Here is a 22,817-nt window from a genome sequence, read left to right on the forward strand (position 1 = left end):
TCTAGGAAGTAGCAGGACTGTTCAAGGTCCTTCTTTTGTAGCAATTATTCCTTGCAGTAGTAGCACCTCCTTCCCAGTGTCTCCCACTGTGGAGAGAACTTTCACAGCACAATTTGTTGTCATCTTTCTGAAGGCGTTGCTGGAGAAGCAGCTCTGACTCCTGGCTTTGGTGGTTTGGGAAGGTACCATCTGCTCTGAGGTTTCAGCCTGAGCAGTGCTGGCAGAACAGAGGCTGTATTTTTCATTTGGAACTAAACTGCACTAACAGCTTAAACTGTGGCACTGGGCTTGGGGCTGAGATAGCTGACGTGCACTGCTGCCTTTCCTGTCCCTTACTCAGCCCCTCTCTGCTGGTTGCTGCCCTCCCAGAAACTTTAAACTGGTAAAACAAAGGCTAAACCCCTTTCCTCAGGATTCTGAGCCAACCTTCAGCACCAGGATGGGCTGCTGCTGCTTTCAGGGAATAAACCTGACCTGATTGTACAGCTGTCTGTATGTTCTGATTGATGCCATCGGAAATAATTTCTTACGTTCTTAGCTTTAAGGTTTTCATCAGAAAGGATGATTAAAAAGATGAGACATGTTTGAGTTTAGTAGTAGGAGTCTGTTCTTAGATTTTGTACGTGTGTAATAGTGGACACTGTTGTTAGTTCTTAACATTTGTAGGAAAAGGGGAGTTGAAGTACATAACTCAGGAATGAGTAGAAAAGGAGTAAGTCATCCAACAGGACTAAAGCAAATGACAAAAGGGGAATGACAGAAACCATCCAATGACTGGAGGTGACCGGAAAGTCCAGAATATGTGTGTGTGTCTCTCTTCTTGTTTCTAACGAATAAGAAACCCCCTTCAGATGTTCTTCTCTCCCCCTTCCTCAAATAACCTTAATGCATGATTATTTCAGAGAAGTTTTTGTTCTTTTTACTGCTTTTCCTCAGAAGTGTTTACTGCAGTGTTAGATCATGTGGCCTTATAATGAAAATATAGAAAATGTTTCTCTTTAAGTAGCTTACTACTTAAGGTGGTGTGAATCTCAATAGTCTTCATGAGACTCACAGTTATACAATTGAGTAAAGTTCACATCAGAGTTGAAGTTGTTTAATTTGAAAAAATGACTTGTTCATGATTTTTGGTACTCTAATTTGTCTCTGGCATTAAAATCTACTTTTGTTTGAAGACTGATCATAAAATATGGTGTATAAAGCTTTTCCTGAATGCCTGACCGGTTTGTGTTTGTGTGTTCTACTGCTAAACTGAAACTAAAGTGGCTTTGTACTGCAGTGGGAGACAGGGCATTCAGAGAGTAACACTTGGTGGCAGGTGGGAGTAGTCCACAGTGATAGGCTGAAATTCAGGGTTTTGAGGTGCTAATTTATTCAGCTGTATGGAAAAAGGTTTGTGTCTGCACTCTGTTGGTTTAAGCTGGCTGGAAAGGCAGGCTTGGAGTACACTCTTCAAGAAATTAAAGGCCTTGTAACTCAGCAGTAATTGCAGGAATGCGTCTGGTATGCTTTTTAAGGATCTGATCTGAATGAGGAGCTTGTAGTCATGTAAGGTTTATAATATTTCCTTTGTCTTTCAGATTAGAATTTGAGAGGTAAGAATTCTCTTACACTGCCTTTACCCGCATAGGACAAGAACAAATATTGTGTCTCTCAGTGTGTTTCTCTAGTTGCATTGTCATAATTTCCTTTGGCTTTGCAAATGGTACATTTTCCCCAGTTTTGTTATTGAACTGCTGCTACAGAAGACATTTCATAGTTCACAGTGTGCCTGGTGGTTCTTAGTTCATTGCAGAAAGAAGAACTGGTGATACACTCATGTCTGCAGCCTGCATTTGGCTTTGATAATTAATATAGTAGAACCAGCTTATATTGTTATTTTGAGCTGACTTGTTTATTGCAAACAAGCTCTTCAGCAATGTTTTCACAACATTTGTTAAAAAGTAACATGGAATTAATAAACTGTTTATAACATACTTAAAATCTTGTGCATTAAAACTTTGTCTTTCTTGTGCCAGGAAGATCTTTGAGGTGAAGATGCTTTAAAAAGATTCACTCCAGTGGTGAATCCAGTACCCAGGTTTGGGTGGAGCTCAGATTATGTCATCTGTCAGGAAAATATTCCTGCTTGTGAGTTCATGCTTAGTCTGGAGATATGAAAGACATCAGGCTGTGCTAACCTGCCGATCCAAATTTGTAACCACTCTCTGAATATTGTAGCTGTTGTTTAGTGGCTTTCTTTTAAGGTGACTCTTCTAGTGAGTTCTTCTGCCATACAAGGCAGTTATCTGAAGGGCTTGAGTTCTTCAGTTATTCTGGGATTTCCACGTGTAATTCCCTCACTCGGAACTGCAGTTTCAAAAATGATAGAAAATATTATGGTATTGAAAGTTGTGTGGTTGTCACACCTGTCTTGTGGTTTGAAATTGCTAAACTTTCTCTCATGGCTTACATGAGTAACACCTGCTCAGACTGGGGGGAACATGCACGGCTTTTTTTTTACATTCTGTTTTTGTGGTTCCCTATAGCTGGACCTAAATTACCATCCTGTCCTTCATCACTGGGTGGTTTGGAACCATAAGAGGAGCAAAGGTGGCACAGTTCTGCTTTGTGGTGCTGCTGGGAAGGGCAGGGTGAGGCTCAACCTAAGGAATCAGGAAAGACATTCTGAGTTAGCGTAGGTGATACTGCCTTTATTTGGTGGATACCTACAGGAGCTGTCCCCATGCTGGAGTAGTCAGAATGGTTTCAGTTCTGTGTTTTTCTATGAACATGTAATTTTGAGGCTGACCATTATTTTGCTCTTTTCCTTTGTTTCTACATTTATTTTTTGTTGTGTAGACAAGGGAAAACTTGTTCTTGGTTTCCATAATACTCACAGTTTTGTTGTAGTTTGTGTTTATTCTTTTTTTTAAGTGGTGTGGTTAATTTTAACTGTTGCACGTGGTTTCAGGGAAATTTGCTGAGAAGGAGGTGATTGTGGGGTGGTGTCACTTTTGACTTCATCATCTGGAGACCTAAAGGACAGTAAAAGCCCCGACATAATCAATTGCTAAATGTGTTTTTATGTGGAGAGCATACGCTTTGGTGTGCAGATTTTGGGAATCTGTATGTTCACATGATCTGTGGTACTCTGAGTAAGGAACATACCCTGTATGAGGGAGAACCAAGGGCAAGAACTGGGGGGGCAGAGGGAGCAGACTCTGGAAGATTAAAAACGGAAAGTGAAAGCTCTGAGGTGAACTTCCTCCTTTGTTATTGATATACTGAGATAACAGCCCTTGTTGTTAAATCATAGGATTTTTAAGCACTGCCATAAAAATCATCAGGTTCCTTATACCAATGAAATCACAGTTCAGGGAATATAGTAAATACAGTAATATAATTTTAAGTGTTGTATTAGTCCACAATAACTTCATGTTACGTCTATTAACCTATGGTGTGCAGCTTCAAAACTTATTATTGAACATTTTTCCTTCTTTATTAGCTTCTGGTGGCAGGAGGAGAATACTGACCTGAGATGGAAGTCAAAACATCATTTAGCAAAGCCAGTAGGATTCCTGAAACTGTATCCCCGTTAATTAATGAAGAATTTGTCTTGGTTCATCAGCAACCTGAGGACACCTCTGGAAAAGATGAAAAACCTCAGCTAAAGGTTTGCTATGATTTTTTATTTTTTTTAAAATATGTAGCAAGATTTGTATTGATCAAAAGATTGCAACTTCTTTTGAATATTTAATTAAAGATACTTGTGTGTGCTTGAGGAGACTTTGAGACTGTGATTTTTGTCCTTGCTCATTCCCAATGACATTAACAGCTCGGATTAAGCAAATCTGTCCAAAAGTGGCAGTTGAGATTTTCTTTTAATAACTTCTTCTTGTGTGTATTCTGTGGATTTGTATATTAGTAAAGGACTAAAAAGTTCTTTTCAAAGAATGATGTTTGCTTTAAAGCTTGAGAAATATTCTTTATTTAGGGATCAGAGACTCTGAATGCTGTTATCTCAAAAGCATGAAATTAGACTTCATAGGACTAGACCACAGAGGGTCTTGGGTTTTAGTTTTTAATTTAGTTTTCCTGCTTAGTGCTACTTTAGGCATGACTAAGACCTTTTTTAAAACCTCTAAACCTCTAAACAGCAGAATATTTTAGCACTTGGATGGCAGCTGATTGGTTAATTGTACATTTCCCCACTTGAGTTGGAGTAGCTGATTTACTGGGTTTGGTCTGCTTGGAACAACAGAAATTTATTCCCCTTGAAATGACAGTAATGACTTGGTTTGTCACAGCAGAACTGTTTGGGAGTTATTTACAGCCATGATTTCTGTCTGTATTGAACACTGGCTGCTTCTTTAGTCTGGAAAGGGGCAGGTAACCTGGAGGCAGAATCCATGATGCAGCCTTGGCCATCGTTTTCCTTTGTCTGAAAAGCTGGTTCTTGTGAAAGGCTGCATTTTTTTTTTCCTAGGGAGATGTCTTGACATTGTTTTGCCCTTTCCTTAGGCTTGCACCCCTCCTATGTGGGGGACAGTTGCAGAAACAACTGAAATGTACTGGATGATACTAAGAAAGTAAAATTTTCTTTAATCTATAGCGAAGTCTGGCCTTTGCTCTGAACAGAGGATTTGAGTACACAAAGCAGTTATTCTAAGAGAGGTCTGTAGTTGTCTGATGGATGGTTGTTGGATTAGCAATGAGAACATGAGCATTATATGTAATGGGATGTGACACTGGATTGTATTTGACTTAATATCGTTGATTCTTAGTGTGTTGTCTCATTCAGCTAAGTTTCTTAACTTTTGCCATGAGCAAGACTGTATGCTTGAAAAATAACAGTGAAAATAAAACTACAAATACCTTTAAAAATTTCCTTGTGCTTGCAGGTATTTTCCAATGGAGATGATCAGTTGGAGAAGGCAATGGAAGAGATTCTGAGGGATTCTGAGAAGAACCAAAATGTCTATGCTCTCCAGGAAGGTTGCAGTGATGGCAGTGGCCAGGCCACTGCAGATGGCCCAGCAGGGCAGGCAAACCCACCATCTCTGCACCTTGTTTTGGACCCTTCTACAACAGGTATTGCCTGGGTGCTTCCCCCTTTAGTCACACAAGGCAAGGTTTTCTTTGTGCACTTTCAAGTTAACCTTAAAACGAATATAAAGCTTTCTGGAGCTTCATTCCAAAATTCTACTGGGACTTCCTCTTCTTATTAGTTGAGGATTATAGATAGGAATAGATTATCATCAGATTGATGCTCTGTGCTGCTCTGGTTGATAATTTTCATTTTGTCTCCAGCCCTGGATGAATTGAAACTAAGGGTCATATGATTTGCTGAATGGATGACAGTGATAGTTGAGGTGGAGCTGCTGCTGCCGGAGAACCAGAATTTTCAGGGCAGTGTTCAGTGGCAGTGCTGTCTGCGAATGAAATACACCCTGAGCAACCTGAGACTGTTCAGCTCTGCTCCTGTAGCCAGGTAGCAGTAAGGCCAGATTTGGATTTGATATAGGAATTATTGTGGTATTTTTCTGGTGTTTGAAGTTTTGGTGAAAAGGGAAGGAGTTAAAGCTTTTTAGGTAAACTATATTGTATATATTTTATGTAAAATATATTGATGTGTGTGTATATATATATACACATATATATATATACATATATATATATATACAGATATATATATATATATACATATATATCTATAAAGGTACAATATAAAACATATATATTCCATTACATATATTAGGAATACAAGGCTCTGACCATCTCTTTGTGCCTTGAATTAGAATTCTTTTTACCTCAGCAGCATGCAGAACACTTCTGTGATATTCTGTTAGGTAATTCCCACAGCACCTCTTGGTAAATAAAAGAAAGAAGGTTTTGTGATAGAATAAGATAAGCAGTTTATGTGAAATGGAAACGCCCATCTCTTAATTACACGTGTACTGTATTTTTGAGAAACTTACCTTACTGGCTCCCTGCTTGACATGCTTCAAACAGAACACAACCTTTAGCAAGAACAAAGAAATACTTGTAGATACCTTCCCCTTGCCCCACTCCAGCCCCAACAGGAATAATTCAGTTTTGCAGCCTTTATGATTTAAGTGTTATGGCAATATCATCTCTAGTAATAAATAGAAATAACAGGGCAGATTACTTAGAAAGGTTTGGAATGTCTGTGCTGTGTTCTAGTGCTTGCCTGTGCTGTGTTCTAGTGCTTGCTGAAGGGAATCAAGAGGCAATTTGTCCCCGTGCCACACTTGGCAAGGTGCAGTAGATTAGAACAGACTTCACGTTAATATTAATCTGCCAGGTGGATTTCTTACTATTGGAGCTGGGTTATCGACTCTTGTATCCATCCCTAGAAAACGTAGGAGACTTTGCTACGGAACTCATTCAGAAAAAAACTGTGTAAAAATAAAAGCAAATGGTTAAAGAAGTGGTTTCTTCATTTCCAGAAGTCTCTGCGCCAAGGCCGTGCTCTCCCAGTGAGCCCCTGGAAGAGGACAGCGTGTTGTTTAACAAACTCATGTACTTGGGCTGCACAAAGGTGTCAGCCCCTCGCAATGAACCCGAAGCTCTCCATGCCATGGGAAACATGAAGTCCTCCAGTCAAGCCCCTCTACCTGTAACTCTCTATGTTCCCAACATTCCAGAAGGCTCTGTAAGGTAACACACCAAGCGTTTTGTTTGTTACTTGAGCAGACACATAAGAGGTGGTTTCTGACTTGGCTGCTCGCACAGGGAAGTAGAATTGCTGGATTTGTGCCTGAAGTTTGTGCTGAAGACAGTTAATTTTGAGAAATTCCTTTGAAGCAACAAAACATGAGCTCAGATTTCCCCTGCAGTGCATGGCTGGTAGTACAGTTGCCATACAGTGTGAGCAAAAGCACCTCCTTCTACAGCATCTCTGTTCAAATGTGATAATAAGAGAGATACCGGAAAGGGAGAGCTGATAATATTTCCAACCTCCCTGGTCTGTAATAACCTCCAAGGTACATGTGTTGAGAAAACAGGAGTCCTGCTGGCCTTGGCTTTGCTCCAGAAGTGTTAGTTTTAGACCCTCCCACAAATGTGGTGGAGTTGAGGTGCTGATCTGTGTTTGCAGCCACTGCTGTGCCCAAGCCAGCTCAGACCTGCATGTGCCTCACGATGTATGTGCTGACAGTCTCTAGAAACTAGAAAACATTTACTTTTCTCACGTGATAAGGGTCTTTTAATTAGGGATGAGAGAGTCAAGGGTTCTTAATCAGGGTGCACTACAAATGCACCTGTAGCAGTCTTGAATCCAGAAGTGGGGAGCATCTCAATATCCAAGGTTTTATTTTTAAGCTCAGATACCAAGGCACCTGAAGGATATGTTTAGATTTCCTTCCTTACCTGAGCTTATTTGACTACCATCTTCTGGAGGAAGACAGAAGGACCTTCAAGCACCTGTATTATTTTCTTCCACTTTACTCTTTAAATGCAATTTAATATTTCCTTCAATGGTACATGATATTTCATTTGAATTAGGGGATTACACTCCAGGCTCTTATGATGGCAACTGTCACCCAGACACAAGATGTTGGGTGTTGTCATGGTTTGAGAGCCCTAAAATCCAATTCTTGAGTCCTAGCCCCCCTCCCACATCTCAACCCAGTGTGAGATGGGTTTTCCAGACACCAATTACCAGCAGTAAAGTTTAGATCCTTGTTTATCTGATTGCAGAAAAGCCTTTTAGTGAGACCTGCCTGTCGTACTGACTTGTTCCTTTGATCTTCCCTTCTCCTTTCCGTGCCAGAATAATAGATCAGTGCAGCAACGTGGAGATTGCTTCGTTCCCCATCTACAAGGTGTTGTTCTGTGTGCGTGGGCAGAACGGGACTGCAGAGAGTGACTGCTTTGCATTTACGGAAAGCAGCTGTGGAACAGAAGAGTTCCAGATCCATGTTTTCTCCTGTGAGATTAAAGAGGCCGTAAGTATTAAAATACTGCTCTTATCCCTTTTACCATACGACATTTAAGAGGTTGTTCAGATGTGGAAATGGTATATAGTACCTTGAAAAATATGTTAGCAGTCATACATGAATATTAATATAATTTGTTTCTTTTAGTATTTCAGTACAACTCCAAAGTGCACCGTTAATGGGAAGATTTAGAAAGCTTAAGGTTAAGACAAATACTCTGTTTTTCAGGCCTCATTTGGGTATGTTTCAAACTAAAGTTGCAATGTAGACCAAGAACCATCTTACAGTACCATTCCCTACTTATTTTAGGAAGAACTATGTGACAGTTTAGGAGAAAAGGACTTTTTACGGTAGAAGAATAAAGGTTGAAAAAGAAGAAATCTTGTTTTTTGACATCTGCCAGAGCAAGCTGTATGTTGTGTTGTTACACAACCTGAAAAGTACATTATCCAGGTCCTCTAATGAGCTACATTCCTGATCTTGTAATTTATATTAACTCACTGAGCATGACGTGAGCAGGGAATGTGACAGGAATGGAAATGGGGGATGTTACTGAATTGACTTAGTTATTAACCACCCGATGCTGAGTGTTCTGTGTTACATGAGGCATGTTTGTGTTCAGCATAAGAGACGTAACAGTGTTTCTGTGACCTCCAAACCCACATCACAATACCCCATGAAAAATACTCTTATTTTGGGTTAAACTCTTGATTCTTTGGCTTTTCTGCAGGTCAGTCGGATTTTATACAGTTTCTCCACAGCATTCAAGCGTTCATCCAAACAAGCATCTGACCACGTGAAGGACTTTGTTCTTCCCACTCCAGACAGTGATGTGTACACTTTCAGTGTCTCCTTAGAAGTCAAAGAAGATGATGGAAAAGGAAATTTTAGGTAATCAGAAAGGAAAAGGAAAACCAGAGAGCTCTTTGAAAAAAACACACAGCTGCTTTTGGAATGCACGGCCACTGTGCTGCAGCAAAATTCATTTGAGCTCCTTTCATGAGCAGACTTGTTATAAAAAGGAAGCTGTTGTTTTGCTTTTACAATTTTCTTCTCTGTGTTTTTTTCTGTAAAAAGATTAAAATCCTGGATACTTTTCTTCAAGTTAATTTCAGTGTATGATTTCAGGTAGGGATGCTCAAGGTGTGCCTGTGTAAATGGAAGAGATGGTAGGAAGTATGTTAAAAACTTGAGTCAAAACAATTTTCTTGAGTAAATACAGTGACCTCTTTTTAAATTTTTTTTTAAAGAGCTAATAAACTTTGAATTTATTGGAAATTTAGAAAATGTGAGCTTTTTTCTGTGTTTAACAGTTCATGTTCTATACCTGTGCTTAAGAATGTTTCTATTCTTTTAGCCCTGTGCCAAAGGATAGAGATAAACTGTATTTCAAGCTTAAACAGGGAATTGAGAAGAAAGTAGTGATCACAGTTCAGCAACTCTCGAACAAAGAACTGGCCATTGAAAGGTAAGAGTCTTGTAAAAATGGTGAAGGTTAAATTTTTGAAAGAACAGTATTTAATGCACTTTTCTCTGACTTTATGAGTTATGTGACAGAAAAAAATACAGCAATAACACAAATATGATTGCACAATAGAATTAATGCCACCAGATGGCAATCTTATCAAAAGAGTAACAACAGGAGAATTCCATTCTAGTGAAAAGGAAATTCAGGGTAACATCAGAATCAAGAAAACCTGCCCTCAGCTGTCCCAAAACATAAGATTGATCTCTTGACTTGCTTTCAGGCTCCTACTTAAAAATGAAAGGAAAACTTTATGCAAGGAATCTAAAGCAGAATTTATCAAGGTTCTTCTGTGGTGTAAAACTGTGCTTTTGCTACTCATTGGCTTTAAAAAAACCCACTTATTTTCAGTATCTTTAATTTAAATAATTTTGGCTTCAGCATTCAGTTAGTGAAGCATTTCTGAATATCTTTTGATTGTTTTTCTCCCTGAAGTAAAGCTACCTTTCTTAGAAATTAGCTTTTATTTTGGTGTTGTTTAGGATATTCAATTAGGATGTTATTTTTATCACCGCTAGCTTTGCTGTGAAAAAGTCATTTAATTGGCATGACATACACAGGCTTGTAAGTAATTTTAGATTGTCTTAACCCTGCACAGTATTAAAATTCAAAAACAGTATAAAAGGTGAATGCAGGTTACATCAGACAGTGAGTTTTTAGGCAGTTTATTGTGTCTTCAGAAGTATTTCTAAGTGGAAATTAGAGAGTAAAAAAATACTGCTGAAGAAATTTGGTCTCTGGTCTAGAGATTTCAAGACTCTTTTGTCATGGCCTCAGAAGGTCAAAGCTGTTACTGCTCAGAGGAACTGGCCCCCTCCTGGTATTGAGGCAGGGCTGGGGCTGGCTTAAGGCCGTGCAGGAGGCTACTCTCAGGGGAGTTCCTTTGGCCCTTCCTGCCTTTGGGCCCTGTTTGCCCTGAGGTTGGCCAGGTTTCTGTCTAGATGAAAGCAGGTAAAGGGATGATGTTCATTCACTGCATAGGTTCAACCCCACAATGTGGGATGTCAGGTCTCAGTTGTTTGTGGGATTCAGGGGCTTTAAGGAAGTTATTCTGAAAGTGAAATAACCTTTCATTCTGACACATGGGAGGATTGACTATTTTGTCAATACAGTGGTGTTTAAATACAGTGTGATAACAGTCATACAGGAGAGTTAATCCTGAGTTATGTAGCTACAGCTTGGGTTAAGGTCTAGACTGGTGTCTTTAGAACTGAATTACAGAATATTGGTTGGTTGATCAGCAGTACTGAAAACTCTTAAAGATCACAGAATCCCAGAACGGTTTGGGTTGGAAGGGACCTTAGAACTCACCTCGTTTCACCCCCTGCCACGGGCAGGGACACCTTCCACCAGCCCAGGTCGCTCCAAACCCCATCCAAGCTGGCCTTGGACACTTCCAGGGATCCAGGGGCAGCCACAGCTTCTCTGGGCAACCTGTGCCAGGGCCTCCCCACCCTCACAGGGAACAATTTCTTCCCAATCCCTAATCTAACCCTGCCCTCTGTCAGTGGGAAGCCATTCCCCTTTGTTCTGTCACTTGTTACTGTGTTAACACCATCAGCCTTTTCTGTGGGTAACATCTGTATTTTATAAATGGAAATATACGTTAATGAATAATAATTTCAGTTCTTTTTTTTTTTTTCTGGGCTAGAAACCAGTACAGTGTGTGCAAGTGCGCAGAGCAGCTCAGTAGCACTGTAGGTGCAGAAACCCAGCCTGGCAGAAGTGAGAGCGAGGCCCACAGTCTGTGCAGGTCACTTTGAATCTCAGGGGTGTGACTGAACCTCCTCACATTGGAGGCTGAATGTGTTAGAAACCGTTTGGGTAGAATCCGGCTCCTCTGCAAGTGAGGCTCCTGAACTCATTTAAACTCCTCTTGCTCTTTGAAATAAGAGGGAAGACAAACCCTGACTGCTTTTGCAGCAGGATGCTGTCAGGCATCATAATTCCCTGCTTCTGTGAGAGGCAGGGGTTACTTGTTCCTGACTCCCACTGTTCTTCTCTAAACATAATTCCCTAAAATTTTGTCTGGCATACATGAGAACTTGTGTCCATCTGAGCGATGCACAGCAAAAGTAGGATCTGGGAGCTATTGGCTGTGGAAGGCACAGACATTTTGCCTTTGGATCTTGGCCTTACAGTTCTCTTTAGCAGAAGGTGGTGACTCCCCTACTATTATCCATTATATCCCTCTCAGAGCTGTTTCTGCCCCAGGAACAAGAGGGAGTAAGTCAGTAGTAAGTGTGCTGGCAGGTTCTGCCTGCTCTGATTTGTCTCTCAGGGAATCCAGCTTGTCCTGCTAAATCCGGGTCCTGCATCTGAGCTGCCTTGGGTGCTTCACATGGCACTGCATATGGATATAGAGAAATCAAAATTGTCGTCCCCTCTTTTATTTACCACTTGGATTTTTAGGATTCTAGTAGTGACAGAGTATGGAGAAGGGAAAATACAGTTGTGGATGTAAGTTAGTGTTGAGTGTAATGGGATGGAAAATGAAAATCATATACCCAAGTGTAATAGGAGAGAACTTACTGTGTAAGATATGCAATAGTAATTGCATATCTTAAGACTTTTACAGTTAATAGTGTTATTAAAATGGTAGTTGCTGGTGTTATGTATCTAAGCAATATTGTTTAGCATATTGCATTATTCTGAGGGTCAGTGATAAAAACTGTTTTGTCTGATTATCTCAGAGAACTGAGCTGAACAGAAGAAAAAATTCTTGGAGCAAAACCCTCCAAAATACAACCCCAATTTTCCATAATATTTCAGGATGGAATTGCTTTCAAATTGTTGTGTGTTTTTTTTTTTAAGTTTTCTCACTTGAGATCTAAAAAGTCGGTGCAAAACAGCTTGCAGTTTGTTACAAACACATCATTCTATTTGGTGGTTTTTATTCATAATGGAGTATGTTCAAAGGAGAGAGAGATAAAGATGATTTGCAGAAACTTCAGACCCAGATTTGTGCCTTCAGTAGTCACAAAGTTCGAAAATCTGAATCTCTGGAGAATCACAATTTTTTTTTTTCTCTTAAAAATATTAAGAAAATTTTCTTGTAAGATGATTGGGCTGGAATTCAAGGCCCTGTATAATATGCAAATTCAGATTTAAAAAATGAAGAATGAAGTCTAAAATTTGAGCAAATTGTTGTGTTTTGTTTTTTTTTTTTTTTTTTTTTAAGGGCCCATGGTGCTACATGATATTTTACACCAGTGCCATTATGGATGATAGAATGGATGAGTTTGTAACTTTTCCTATGATTGCATGAGAACAATTTTTAAAACGGACTGGGGAGAGAGTGAATTTCTTCCTACCGGTCTCCATCACCGATGGAATTGTTGGTGTCTTTAAACTCAGTGTTCTAGGTTGTCCTTAAGAATGATCATGTTTTCACAGGTCAAGTGCTAATTTCTGCCACCTTCTTTCTGAGAAATGATTCCATTGTCTTTTCTAGAACATATGATGTGATGTTTCCTGAGCGTTGCCATAACACCAACAAAAAACTGCTCTGTAAGGTTTTCTTTAGATTAGAAGCAGTATGTGGCTGTCCATTATGTTCAAGCAAATACTTTAGTGTTTTGAAAAGCTAATGTATATCCTTTTTCATTTTTTTCCCTTTCTGTTTTTGTTTTAAATACACTTCATAGGTGTTTTGGGATGCTGCTAAGCCCTGGACGAAATGTGAAGAACAGTGACATGCATTTACTAGACATGGTAATACTTAGCTCTGATAAGCTCTAATAAGATAGAGGTGATCGGAAAAAAACCCCAAGAAAACCCAACAAAAAAACCCTCTCTTTTGTTTTGTTTGGGTTTTTTTGCTTAAATCCTGGGATTTGATATCTTAAAACATAAGATGGACAGAATATTTCAGTTCATGTTGAAACCTGTGGCATCTGCTTTTTGTTCAATTGCTGAGGCACAGATCAGGTTGTTAAAATAACTGAGCTTTCTGTATTGTGTTAAGCATATTCCCTAAAAATTTAGAGCAAGTAATTGCTTTTATGTTTGGGTGCCAGGGAAGTGCTCTTATTTTTCCAAGGGGCTGAAAACTTTTGCCTTTATTTCCTTCATTTGATTTGAAATTCTTTTTCAGAGTGTGAAGTGTTCACTTCTACTGTATTTAATTTCTTAGGGCTGCTTGTAAGAGAACTACAAAATTATATGATGCTTTCTGTGTTATTACCAAATTACTTTTTCTCTGTGGATCAGAATACAGCCGTTTTCAAGTTATGAAGTGCTTGAGTTAAACCCTTCAGACTTTTTGTGGCTCTGCAGTTGTCCCAGTTTTGCCCTGTCCATTTCTGTGCTCGTGCTGCTGGTTCCACCTGTCAGTATTCTCTTGTAGGACTTGATTATTTGCCTGTTTGTATCTACTACCTCATTTTTCCTGATTTTATTTGCTGAAATTAGTTCCCTTTTTATTATTTGATCATAAAACTGAATAAATGATAATCAGTTGTAAAGTGTTGTAGTTTCTATAAACCTGTGTAACACCTTTTTACTGTATTTGATATTTGAATTCCTGGCTTTACTCCACCTGGAATTCTATTTACGTTTACATTCCAGTTACTTTTAACTGCTGGATTTAATGACTCGTCAGTCCATTTCTTGACTGTAGCATATGAATAGACATTTGTGTTTTCCTTTCAACCTCACTGCTCTATATTTAAATCTGGAGAACTCGGTCACTCCTATTTCTCCACGACAAGCTGAGTTGCAGAGAGGGAACATCAATCTCCTTTCATCCATAAAGAGGCTACCAAACAGGCCTATTGGATCTGTAGGAACTATTCCAGAAGACTTGAGGAAGCATGTACTTGCCTCATACTAGTAATAGCTCATTCCATTATTTCATATTCTTAGTGTAGATTGTGTTCTGTGGAGTAAACACAGCCTTACTCTGAGGTTCCTAGAACTGTTTCCCCTCCCTGTGCTCAATCTCTTTGATCTCAAACCATAACTCTAATAGAATCCTGTATGATTTTATTTGTAGGAATCCATGGGAAAGAGTTCTGATGGGAAGGCTTATGTCATTACTGGAATGTGGAATCCTAATGCACCCATGTTTCTTGTACTTAACGAGGAAACTCCTAAAGGTAGTGGATTCTAATCAGTATATTTGTTTTGCCCGACAGCGGTTTGGTGTGTGTCCTTTCTCCTGGCAGTCAGGGTGCATGTCTGCACCATTATGTTCCAAGAATCCATCACTAGGAATTTTTCTGTATAAACATGGTTAACATAGAGTTGTGAATAGTTGTTCACAGAATGGCATGTTGCTGACTGGGAGACATTAAATCAGTGTTTGGGGCTGATGTACCTGTCCCTGGTTACCGGGATTTTTGGGTCCTGAGCCATGTGCAAGTTGTTTTCTACCTCCTGTACTCAGCAGAGCACTGTGAACAGCAGGCATTGCTGTTCTGTTTCTTTTAACTGTGAGGTGAGTTGATTACAAATAGCATTTCATGCCCTGCATCCTGGGGCAGCTGGCAGTGGTGCAGTCAAGTGCTTGATTATGTAGCACAGTTCCTAATGCTGGAATTTGTGTTCTCTGATGGGATGTAAAAGCTCTGAATGTAGATCTGGAGTTTGTTTCCTGTCCGAAAGCAGAAGTCACATCAGTTCCTTAAAGTCATATCCAAGTATACACAGCCAGAGTCACTGTTCCTGCTGATGGATTTTCAAACCAAGTTATTTCTAGTAGCGTATAACAAAACTCTTTAAAAGTCTACACTTCAAAATGTGACCTTATCCTGTGCATGTTCCTTTTGTCTCACGGGGATCATGTATCTCAGTGGTGTTTTCTTTGCTTGATGTTTTGCCCCTGTCTTTAAAACAAGGACATACTGTCTTTGGTTTATACAGTTATCAGAGTTCTTGGTACACTGGTTAATGCACGCTCTCATTCTGTGCAACAGGCATTAAGGGGTAGAACTCAGCTGAATAAAACGGGTGCAGTAGAATCAGTAATTACACAGAAAAGGTTTTCAATTCGAACAGCAGTTTACAAATTTGAACTTTGACTGATTTTTCTGTATGTGACTCGTTTTTGTGTTGCAGATAAGCGTGTCTTCATGACTGTGGCTGTGGATATGGTTGTTACTGAAGTGGTAGAGCCAGTCAGGTTTTTGCTGGAGACTGTTGTGCGTGTGTATCCTGCCAACGAACGCTTCTGGTACTTCAGCAGGAAAACCTTCACAGAAACTTTTTACATGAAGCTAAAACAGGTAATGCATGCTGGTATTTCAAAGAAAAGTTGATGGTGGGAGCATTTGTCTTGTCTGCCTTAGTTGGGCCTTTATAAAAGTTAACATGGCACCTGCACCTCAGCAGTTTGTTTCTTTGAACTATTCATTTCAGGGATGTTCCAATGCATAATGATTAAGTAGCTACATAAGGGTTCAGTCTCTTTGGGTCATGGTTTAACCCCAGCTGGCAAGCAGGGCCCACGCAGCCGCTTGCTCACTCCCCCACAGTGGGATGGGGGAGAGAATCAGCAGAGTAAAAGTGACAAAACTCGTGGGTTGAGATGAAGACAGTTCAGTAGGGAAAGCAAAAGCCGTATGCTTAAGCAAAGCAAAACAAGGGATTCATTCACTGCTTCCCGTGGGCAGGCAGGTGTTCAGCCACCTCCTGGAAAACAGGGCTCTGCCAAGTGTAACAGTGACTTGGGAAGACAAATGGTATCACTCTGAAGGTCCTCCCTTCCTCCTTCTTTCCCTGCTTTATATGATGAGCATGATGCCATATGGAGCATCCCTTGGGTCATTTGGGATCGGCTGTCCTGGCTGTGTACCCTCAGCCCCCTCCTGGTAGGGGTGAGGAGCAGAAAAGGCCCTGACTTCGTGTAAACCCGCTTGCTCAGCTGTAACCAAAACATCCTGGTGTTATCAACACTGTTTCCAGGACAAACCCAAAACAGAGCCCCAGACCAACTACTGTGGAGAAAACTAACTGTCCCCCAGCCAAACCCAGCACACTTTGTAACCTGAATTGTAATGAGCTGTAAGTTACTGGCTTTGTGGGCTTAAAGTATTTTGAGCCTACCTGTTGAATTCTCCACAATTTTATGCAATCTGACCTGTGTGCAGACTTCTAAAGCAGGTCCCCTTGACTGGTGAAATTGGGAAATGGCTCTTTACTTGTTCGTTGTAAAATCAAAGAGCTACTGACATTCACAATGTGAAGGTAGGTGCCTGTAAGAATTTAACCCGTCGAAGGCAAAGGAATCTATTGCAGAAAGTTGAAAAGAGCAAGGCTGTTAAGATTGCAGCTAAAGTCTGTTCTGTTTTTGGCCTTGGCTGAGGTGCATACAGGGGGTATGTGTGCCCAGGATCACTGCAGGATGATTTGTATCCTCCTGCAGCCTCTGTTGACTTTCTTTCTGCAAACACTTATGTTTTGGTATTGGCTCAAAAAGTGAAGGGCAGAGGCCGGCTGTACTGTGTGCACTGGAATAGTGGTCCATCATCTTGACTAACGAAACCAAAGAGCAGTGATTTAATTTTTCTGAGCCTAATGGGAGCATTGGTGTTGTCGTCTTTTTGTGGGGCACAGGACAAAAACAAGCTCTGTTGATATTCCGTGGGAAAAGTGCTGCTGTGTTTAACACTTAGCAAGTAAATAAATCTCATGCAGTGCTGTTTCTGTATTTCTTCTAGAGATTAGCATAGCAACTTAGAATTTAGAAAATCTGAGAAAACCAACTGTTACATGCAAATGAGAATATCTGCATTTTGAAATTAAATACATTTGAAAATATTCCATTCTCAGCTGTTTGATACTTATCTCTAATCAGTTCAGCTTGCCTTTGAAATCACTTGCAACTGTACCGGTTTTAGTTGGGTAATATGGATGCTTTCTTTTTCTCACCTCTTATACTGTGACAAACACACACGTGCCTCCCTTCCCTGAAGAAACACATGTATTTCTTCCTGCTGCAAAATCCAGAGGAGCTGTTCTGCAGATCTCTGGGAAAGGAATATTTTTAGTTCTAGGAATCTTTCTCCAGGATTAGGTCCTGATTGTGGATGACAGGATCTCTCTGGGTGACTTGTAGCAAATCTTTATTTCTCCAGTTACCAGCTGAACAGTTTGCATTGCAGTAGCTGTTCCTGCCCATACCTCTGAAAGGTACTATACCTCAGGACACTCTTACTTTTTGGGAAATAGCTTTGAGGAAGGATTCAGACAGATTTAGTGGTCTGAACCAAGCTTGGTGAGGTGCAGTCAGATAAGAAAACTGACAGAAATGCAGGTTGATGTGTAATTTAGGATTGTTCTTTGTTTCTATCTTACTGTGCTGCTCATGCACATTTTCATCGTTAGCACATGATCCTTGTAAGGGTGGGTTCCTCTAGATAATAAGTTTGTGCTTCAGAGAAAACCAGTAACCAAATTACGTACATTTTATACAGATGGGTCTTGCAGTTGACCAGAACATGTGCAAGGAGCTGGAGACTTGTAATCCTTGTAACATAGAGCAAAACCCGCAGTACCTCATGCCTTACTCCCTCAAAAATAAAAGCTGTAGATAGCGATGGTTAATAACATTAGGGGCATCAATACTTGATTGATTTAACCAAGTACTTTGTAATTACTTGATAATGGTGTTCTGTGAGATACAGGGATAATGGCTCTAAGATCATGCTGCTAAATGTTACCAAACGCAGGGTATTTGTGCCTACACCCCAAAGTTCATTAAACTGACTTTGTGAGTTCAGTCAGCAAAACTGGCTGATAATCGGAGCCTTTCCTTAAAGGAAGCAGAACTGAACGACGAACATACAGTAAGAAAGCTTTCTCACTATCAAGTAGTTTATATTTGTCAGTCCAAGCAGTCCCTGTTTAAGGTGCTCATCTGCATAATTTCACCAGCTTGTTGAAATTGCAGTTGCTGGTCAGCAGTTCATGTGTATGTCGCTGCAGGTATTTTGGAGTCTTCCAACTTTATCCTAACTTTGTTTTTTTTTTTTTAAACAAATTGAATGTTCTCTAACTTAAACTGTGTTGGTTTTTATGGTTAATTTGATGTTTTTAATATGTTCCAAAAATTACCTTATTTTAACTGATTAGGCAAGATGCACAAAGAACAAAATAGTACATTTTGAGCTGGTTCATTTAATATCATCATTAGTTTGCAGTTCTGTACAATTCTCTACAAGTATATTAATCACTGCATGTCACTGAAAAATAACTGTTCAGAACTGTAACTCAGAGGAGAAACTAATACTCCTTTTATTTTAAAACTTGCAACTGCTAAAGTATATTTAACTAACTTTCATAAGAAAGTCGTAGAATCAAAGAATGGATTGGGTTGGAAGGGACCTTCAAGATCATTTAGTTCCAACCCGCCCTGTTTTGGGGTTCCATGACATTTCCCCATAGGAAGGAGTATATTTCAAATTATGGTCCATGGAAGAAAGATGAGTTATTCTGATTTTTAGTAAATAAAGCACTAAAAGGAGCTTTTTACAATTTACAGCTTGTTTAAAGCATGAGGTTTTGTTTCTTCTCTAGTCTTGTCTTTACAATTAATTTTTCCCCCCTCAGGCATTCAGCTCCTGTTTCAGTTATTCCAGTATTTTTCCTGTTTGTTCTCCCCTCTTTTCTTTAGCTGAGATTTCTCTTTGACCTCAACTCATTATAGCTACTGAAATTGGAAAGCTTTTTTTATCATCGTTCTGAACAACACTGAAAATGGTTGTTAAGAGGCAGCTTTGGAAATGATGCGGTGTTATTTATATTTTCTACCTGTAAAGCTGAGAGAAACAGAAGTGTCAGATATTGCCATTTACTTGTGCCAAGGCAAAGAAATCTGAGGGAGTCTTGCCCAAACTATTGCTTAGCCTTTGACAGCCTTATTTTTCTAAGCGGGGACCTAAAACATACCCGTACTTTGTTTCAGTCTGAAGGAAAAAGCCACACAAGTGCTGGAGATGCGATTTATGAAGTTGTCAGTCTGCAAAGAGAATCTGCCAGAGAGGAAGAATTAGTCACCCCAACAAGTGGAGGAGGGCCTATGTCATCTCAGGAGGATGAGGCAGAAGAAGGTAAGGATAAACAAGCACTTATAGTTTCCATAAATAACACCGTTATATTTCTGCTGTTAATTTACTCATTTAATTCTTAACTGCTTTGGACAAAAAGATCACCAGTAATTTTCTACTAGCAGCACTTCTTTAGGAATGACATTTTTACCAAGCCATTGTTTGGAGATGTTTCAGCAGCAGCAGCAGACAATGTGTCCATCTTTCTTGTGCCTCAAAATGTGGTACTGAGGCACTTGTGCTCTGCCAGCAGGGCAGAAAAGCTTTCCTAAAGGTATTTTTTTCTGATCAGAAACCATTTGCTTTGAATGTGCTCCTGAAGGAATTGGGCTTTGAAATGGCAGGCTTTAAATGCCTGTTTGTAGAGGAAAATCAAAAACATCCCAGGCAGACTCACATGGAGAGTTCCCCCATCCCCAAAATGTCTCCTTAGCACGATTTGTTTTCCCTCACTTATATCCAAGGCTTGTAAAAACATCTCCTGGTTCAGTTGCCTGCACCTCAAATTTTTCCTGCTGGTGGGGTTTTTTGGGGGTGTTTCTTGGTTTTGTTTTGGGTTTTTGAAGGCACTTGGCCTACTGTTGTCTCTTTGTACTGTGAGGGATAGTCCACAGCACTCAGAATAGGCTTTCTATGTGCCTTTTTTTGATCTGGATGTCTGACCTACCAGAAATTTTAGAGTTAGTTTTACAAAGCTATTCTTCAGATTTCTGGCACTGTTTTGTCAATACTATAAAAAGTCTCAGTACTGTGGAAAAATTCTTCCTTAATTCTTAGTTATAGGTAAGTATTGGCCATGAGCTTGTGCACTAAGAGTCAGAACCCTGGCATTAGCAGAGGCAGGAGCACCCAGGTGTGGTTACCCTCTTCCACTTAACAAAGCAAGCCCCCCACGTATGCCAGGTGACACCAGGCTTGCAGAACCCACAGTCAGGTGCTCTTTGAACCTTCATCAGATTCCTGGGGTGGAGCACAGTGGGCATGGACTGGCAGCGTTATTTCCTCCTTTGTATCAAGTACCACTTCTGGATAGTAAAAATACTGTTTTCTCCAAAGAAACTCTTCTGTTTAATTGGTATTTGGGACTGCCTTGCTGAATTGCCTTGATTCATAGCAAGAATTAGTTCAGATTTGCCCTTCGGGACTTGTGGATCAGTGCGGTGTAATTCAGCTGTGGGTGTTCTTTTCCGTGCTGGATGTGTGAGTTATTGAGCCAGGATGATTTCTGGGACTTGTTTGATAGGGTAGAGTTTAAGTAATTATTTGAATGCCTCTTTTTTAATATTGCTCTTATTGGGAAGAGTAAAACTCTGTTACAGAATGTGATGAATGCAGCACAATTAGGAATAATGTGGATATTGTCCTCTTGGTACTACTACAGAATTGCTTTATTTTATTACAGACAAAAAGTATTCCACTGGGGTATGAACCTAAGTTTAACTTCGGTTTAGCTCCCTAATGCTAGTTTCCATATTTTAAATGTAGATTATTTCCTAGGAGAAGACATTAAAAATACCACAATGTGCCTCTGTTCTCATGGAAACCGCGTTTTGAGTTCTGTGCCAACAAGTCCTCTATCCTGGAGGATATGCAGGTTCAATGAGTCATTTGCAGTTGTTCTAAATAAATCTCTTCATTCTTTTCCTTTCTTTTTCTTTTCAGGGTACTAATTATGATGATGGAAAAAAACCCCTTGAGTTTACAATGTCTTATCTTAGCCTTGGAAGAAGGCTTTTTCTTTACTTTAGCGTTAAGCATGGTAGCTACCTGGCCATATAGGTTTTTTTTAACTTTGCTCCTTATTTTTATTTTTTTTTTTTTTTTGCTTTTTCCTTATCTATATATCCTCCATGCCCACAGAATATTCCCTAATTGATTTCAGAAGCACTGCAATTGCATTTTCCTTTGTGTTAGTACCCAACTCCTGTGTACTCTGCATGCACACAGCTTGCTGATATGTCTTGTGCCATGAGAATATGAATAAAGATGGTCATAAAAAAGAGGGCATTTTTAAAATATTCTTGTTTGTTTGTTTGTTTGTTTTAATGAAAGGCCAAACATGATTCCTGCCAATAATGATTTAAAATAATCACTACACTAGTGTTAGGCCTAGTCCCTTTCCAATGTGGAGCCACAGTAGAAAACTGATATCATATACTCCCTAGATACCATTCCTAGCTTTTAATTTTTTTTTCTCATTTTAGCTTGATTTTTTTCACATGAACAGCTATATAGAAAAATAAGACCTTTGCAAAGATTGTGCGGTTGCTACTTAGAGATCTTTCAGGCCAACCACACTTTTGTTTTTTAATTATTAATGTTGTAATAGATATTTCTGGCAATCCAGTCATTTAAGGTTCCTTGCTTTGGAGGTAATAATTTTTAAAATATAATTAATATTAATGATATCTTGTCAAAACCTAGAATGTAAAGTACACTCCTTGATAAGAAGTTTTCTATTAAATTCCAAATATAATTTAAAAAAGATTAAAATATATAATGAGGAAATTCTTACACTTTCTGGAAAGGTTTCAAATAAAGTGGGTATAAGTATCAGCTCTTATTAATAAGCAGAGTTGACTATTAATATTTAATTTTGAGTAGAACCTTGTACCAAGGAGCAGAGCACAGTTAGTTGAGCTCCTCTTTCTCCTTTTTGGAGTATTAAGAAGTGAGAGCCCAGAAGAGATGGGGTGGATTGTGCATATTGAAAAAGGCAAAGCTCAGGGAGCATTTTATTGTGGTGTTCTGTGGCAGGCTGAACTGCCTGGCTGCACCCGTGAGCCCCTCAGCATTGGGGAAAATAGCTTTCCAGCAGAAAGGAGGATGTAGTCCTAGGAATAAATAACCAAGGGAGGAAAGGGAAGAATAGGTTGACTGCTTTTAGCAGCAATGCTTGCTCAGACCATACGTGAAGTTTTGACCTTCCTTTGGCTCTAATATTTGAATTATTTATTTTTTTAACTATAATGTAACATTTCGGGAAATCACTAAATAATTCCATTCGAGTTTCTTCTGGAGTCTGGATAATGTTAGAAGGTTAAGGATCACTGTAAGCAGGACCAGTTCTGTTTAAAACCAGAAAATATTTTTTGAGCTGATTGTAACTGAGTTAAAGATACTTTGGCTGAAGTTTTCTGTGGTCCTGAGTGTCTGGTTATGAGCTCATGTTCCCATCTGTAAGTTGCCTGCAGAGTAAGCATTCACCCTAACCCTGAAACAGGTAATTCATGTAAAAGGTAGTCCGGGGAAAAGATAACTTGCCTACCAAAAAGAGGCTCCTGAAGGGTGCCTCTGGAA

The 22,817-nt window shown here is 39.6% G+C and overlaps 1 protein-coding gene across 7 annotated transcripts in view; it reads left to right on the forward strand.

The window, feature by feature from the left end:
• RABGAP1L (RAB GTPase activating protein 1 like) overlaps window positions 1–22,817 on the forward strand; it is a 227,419-nt gene that overhangs the window by 15,489 nt on the left and 189,113 nt on the right. For 5 of the 7 annotated variants that reach the window (XM_017836913.1, XM_017836919.1, XM_017836914.1 and 2 more), the window contains 10 exons: window positions 3,488–3,655; window positions 4,884–5,073; window positions 6,453–6,663; window positions 7,778–7,952; window positions 8,674–8,834; window positions 9,301–9,411; window positions 13,116–13,182; window positions 14,465–14,567; window positions 15,529–15,695; window positions 19,376–19,520. In XM_017836913.1, the coding sequence (XP_017692402.1) occupies window positions 3,521–3,655; window positions 4,884–5,073; window positions 6,453–6,663; window positions 7,778–7,952; window positions 8,674–8,834; window positions 9,301–9,411; window positions 13,116–13,182; window positions 14,465–14,567; window positions 15,529–15,695; window positions 19,376–19,520 (1,465 nt within the window). In that variant the 5' untranslated portion in view covers window positions 3,488–3,520. The remainder of the gene's footprint in view (window positions 1–3,487; window positions 3,656–4,883; window positions 5,074–6,452; window positions 6,664–7,777; window positions 7,953–8,673; window positions 8,835–9,300; window positions 9,412–13,115; window positions 13,183–14,464; window positions 14,568–15,528; window positions 15,696–19,375; window positions 19,521–22,817) is intronic. The other 2 variants (XM_017836916.1, XM_017836918.1) reach the window with 1 other exon arrangement.

The sequence above is a fragment of the Lepidothrix coronata genome, unplaced genomic scaffold (assembly GCF_001604755.1).
Source record: "Lepidothrix coronata isolate B3197 unplaced genomic scaffold, Lepidothrix_coronata-1.0 Scaffold288, whole genome shotgun sequence".
Taxonomy (NCBI): Eukaryota; Metazoa; Chordata; class Aves; order Passeriformes; family Pipridae; genus Lepidothrix; species Lepidothrix coronata.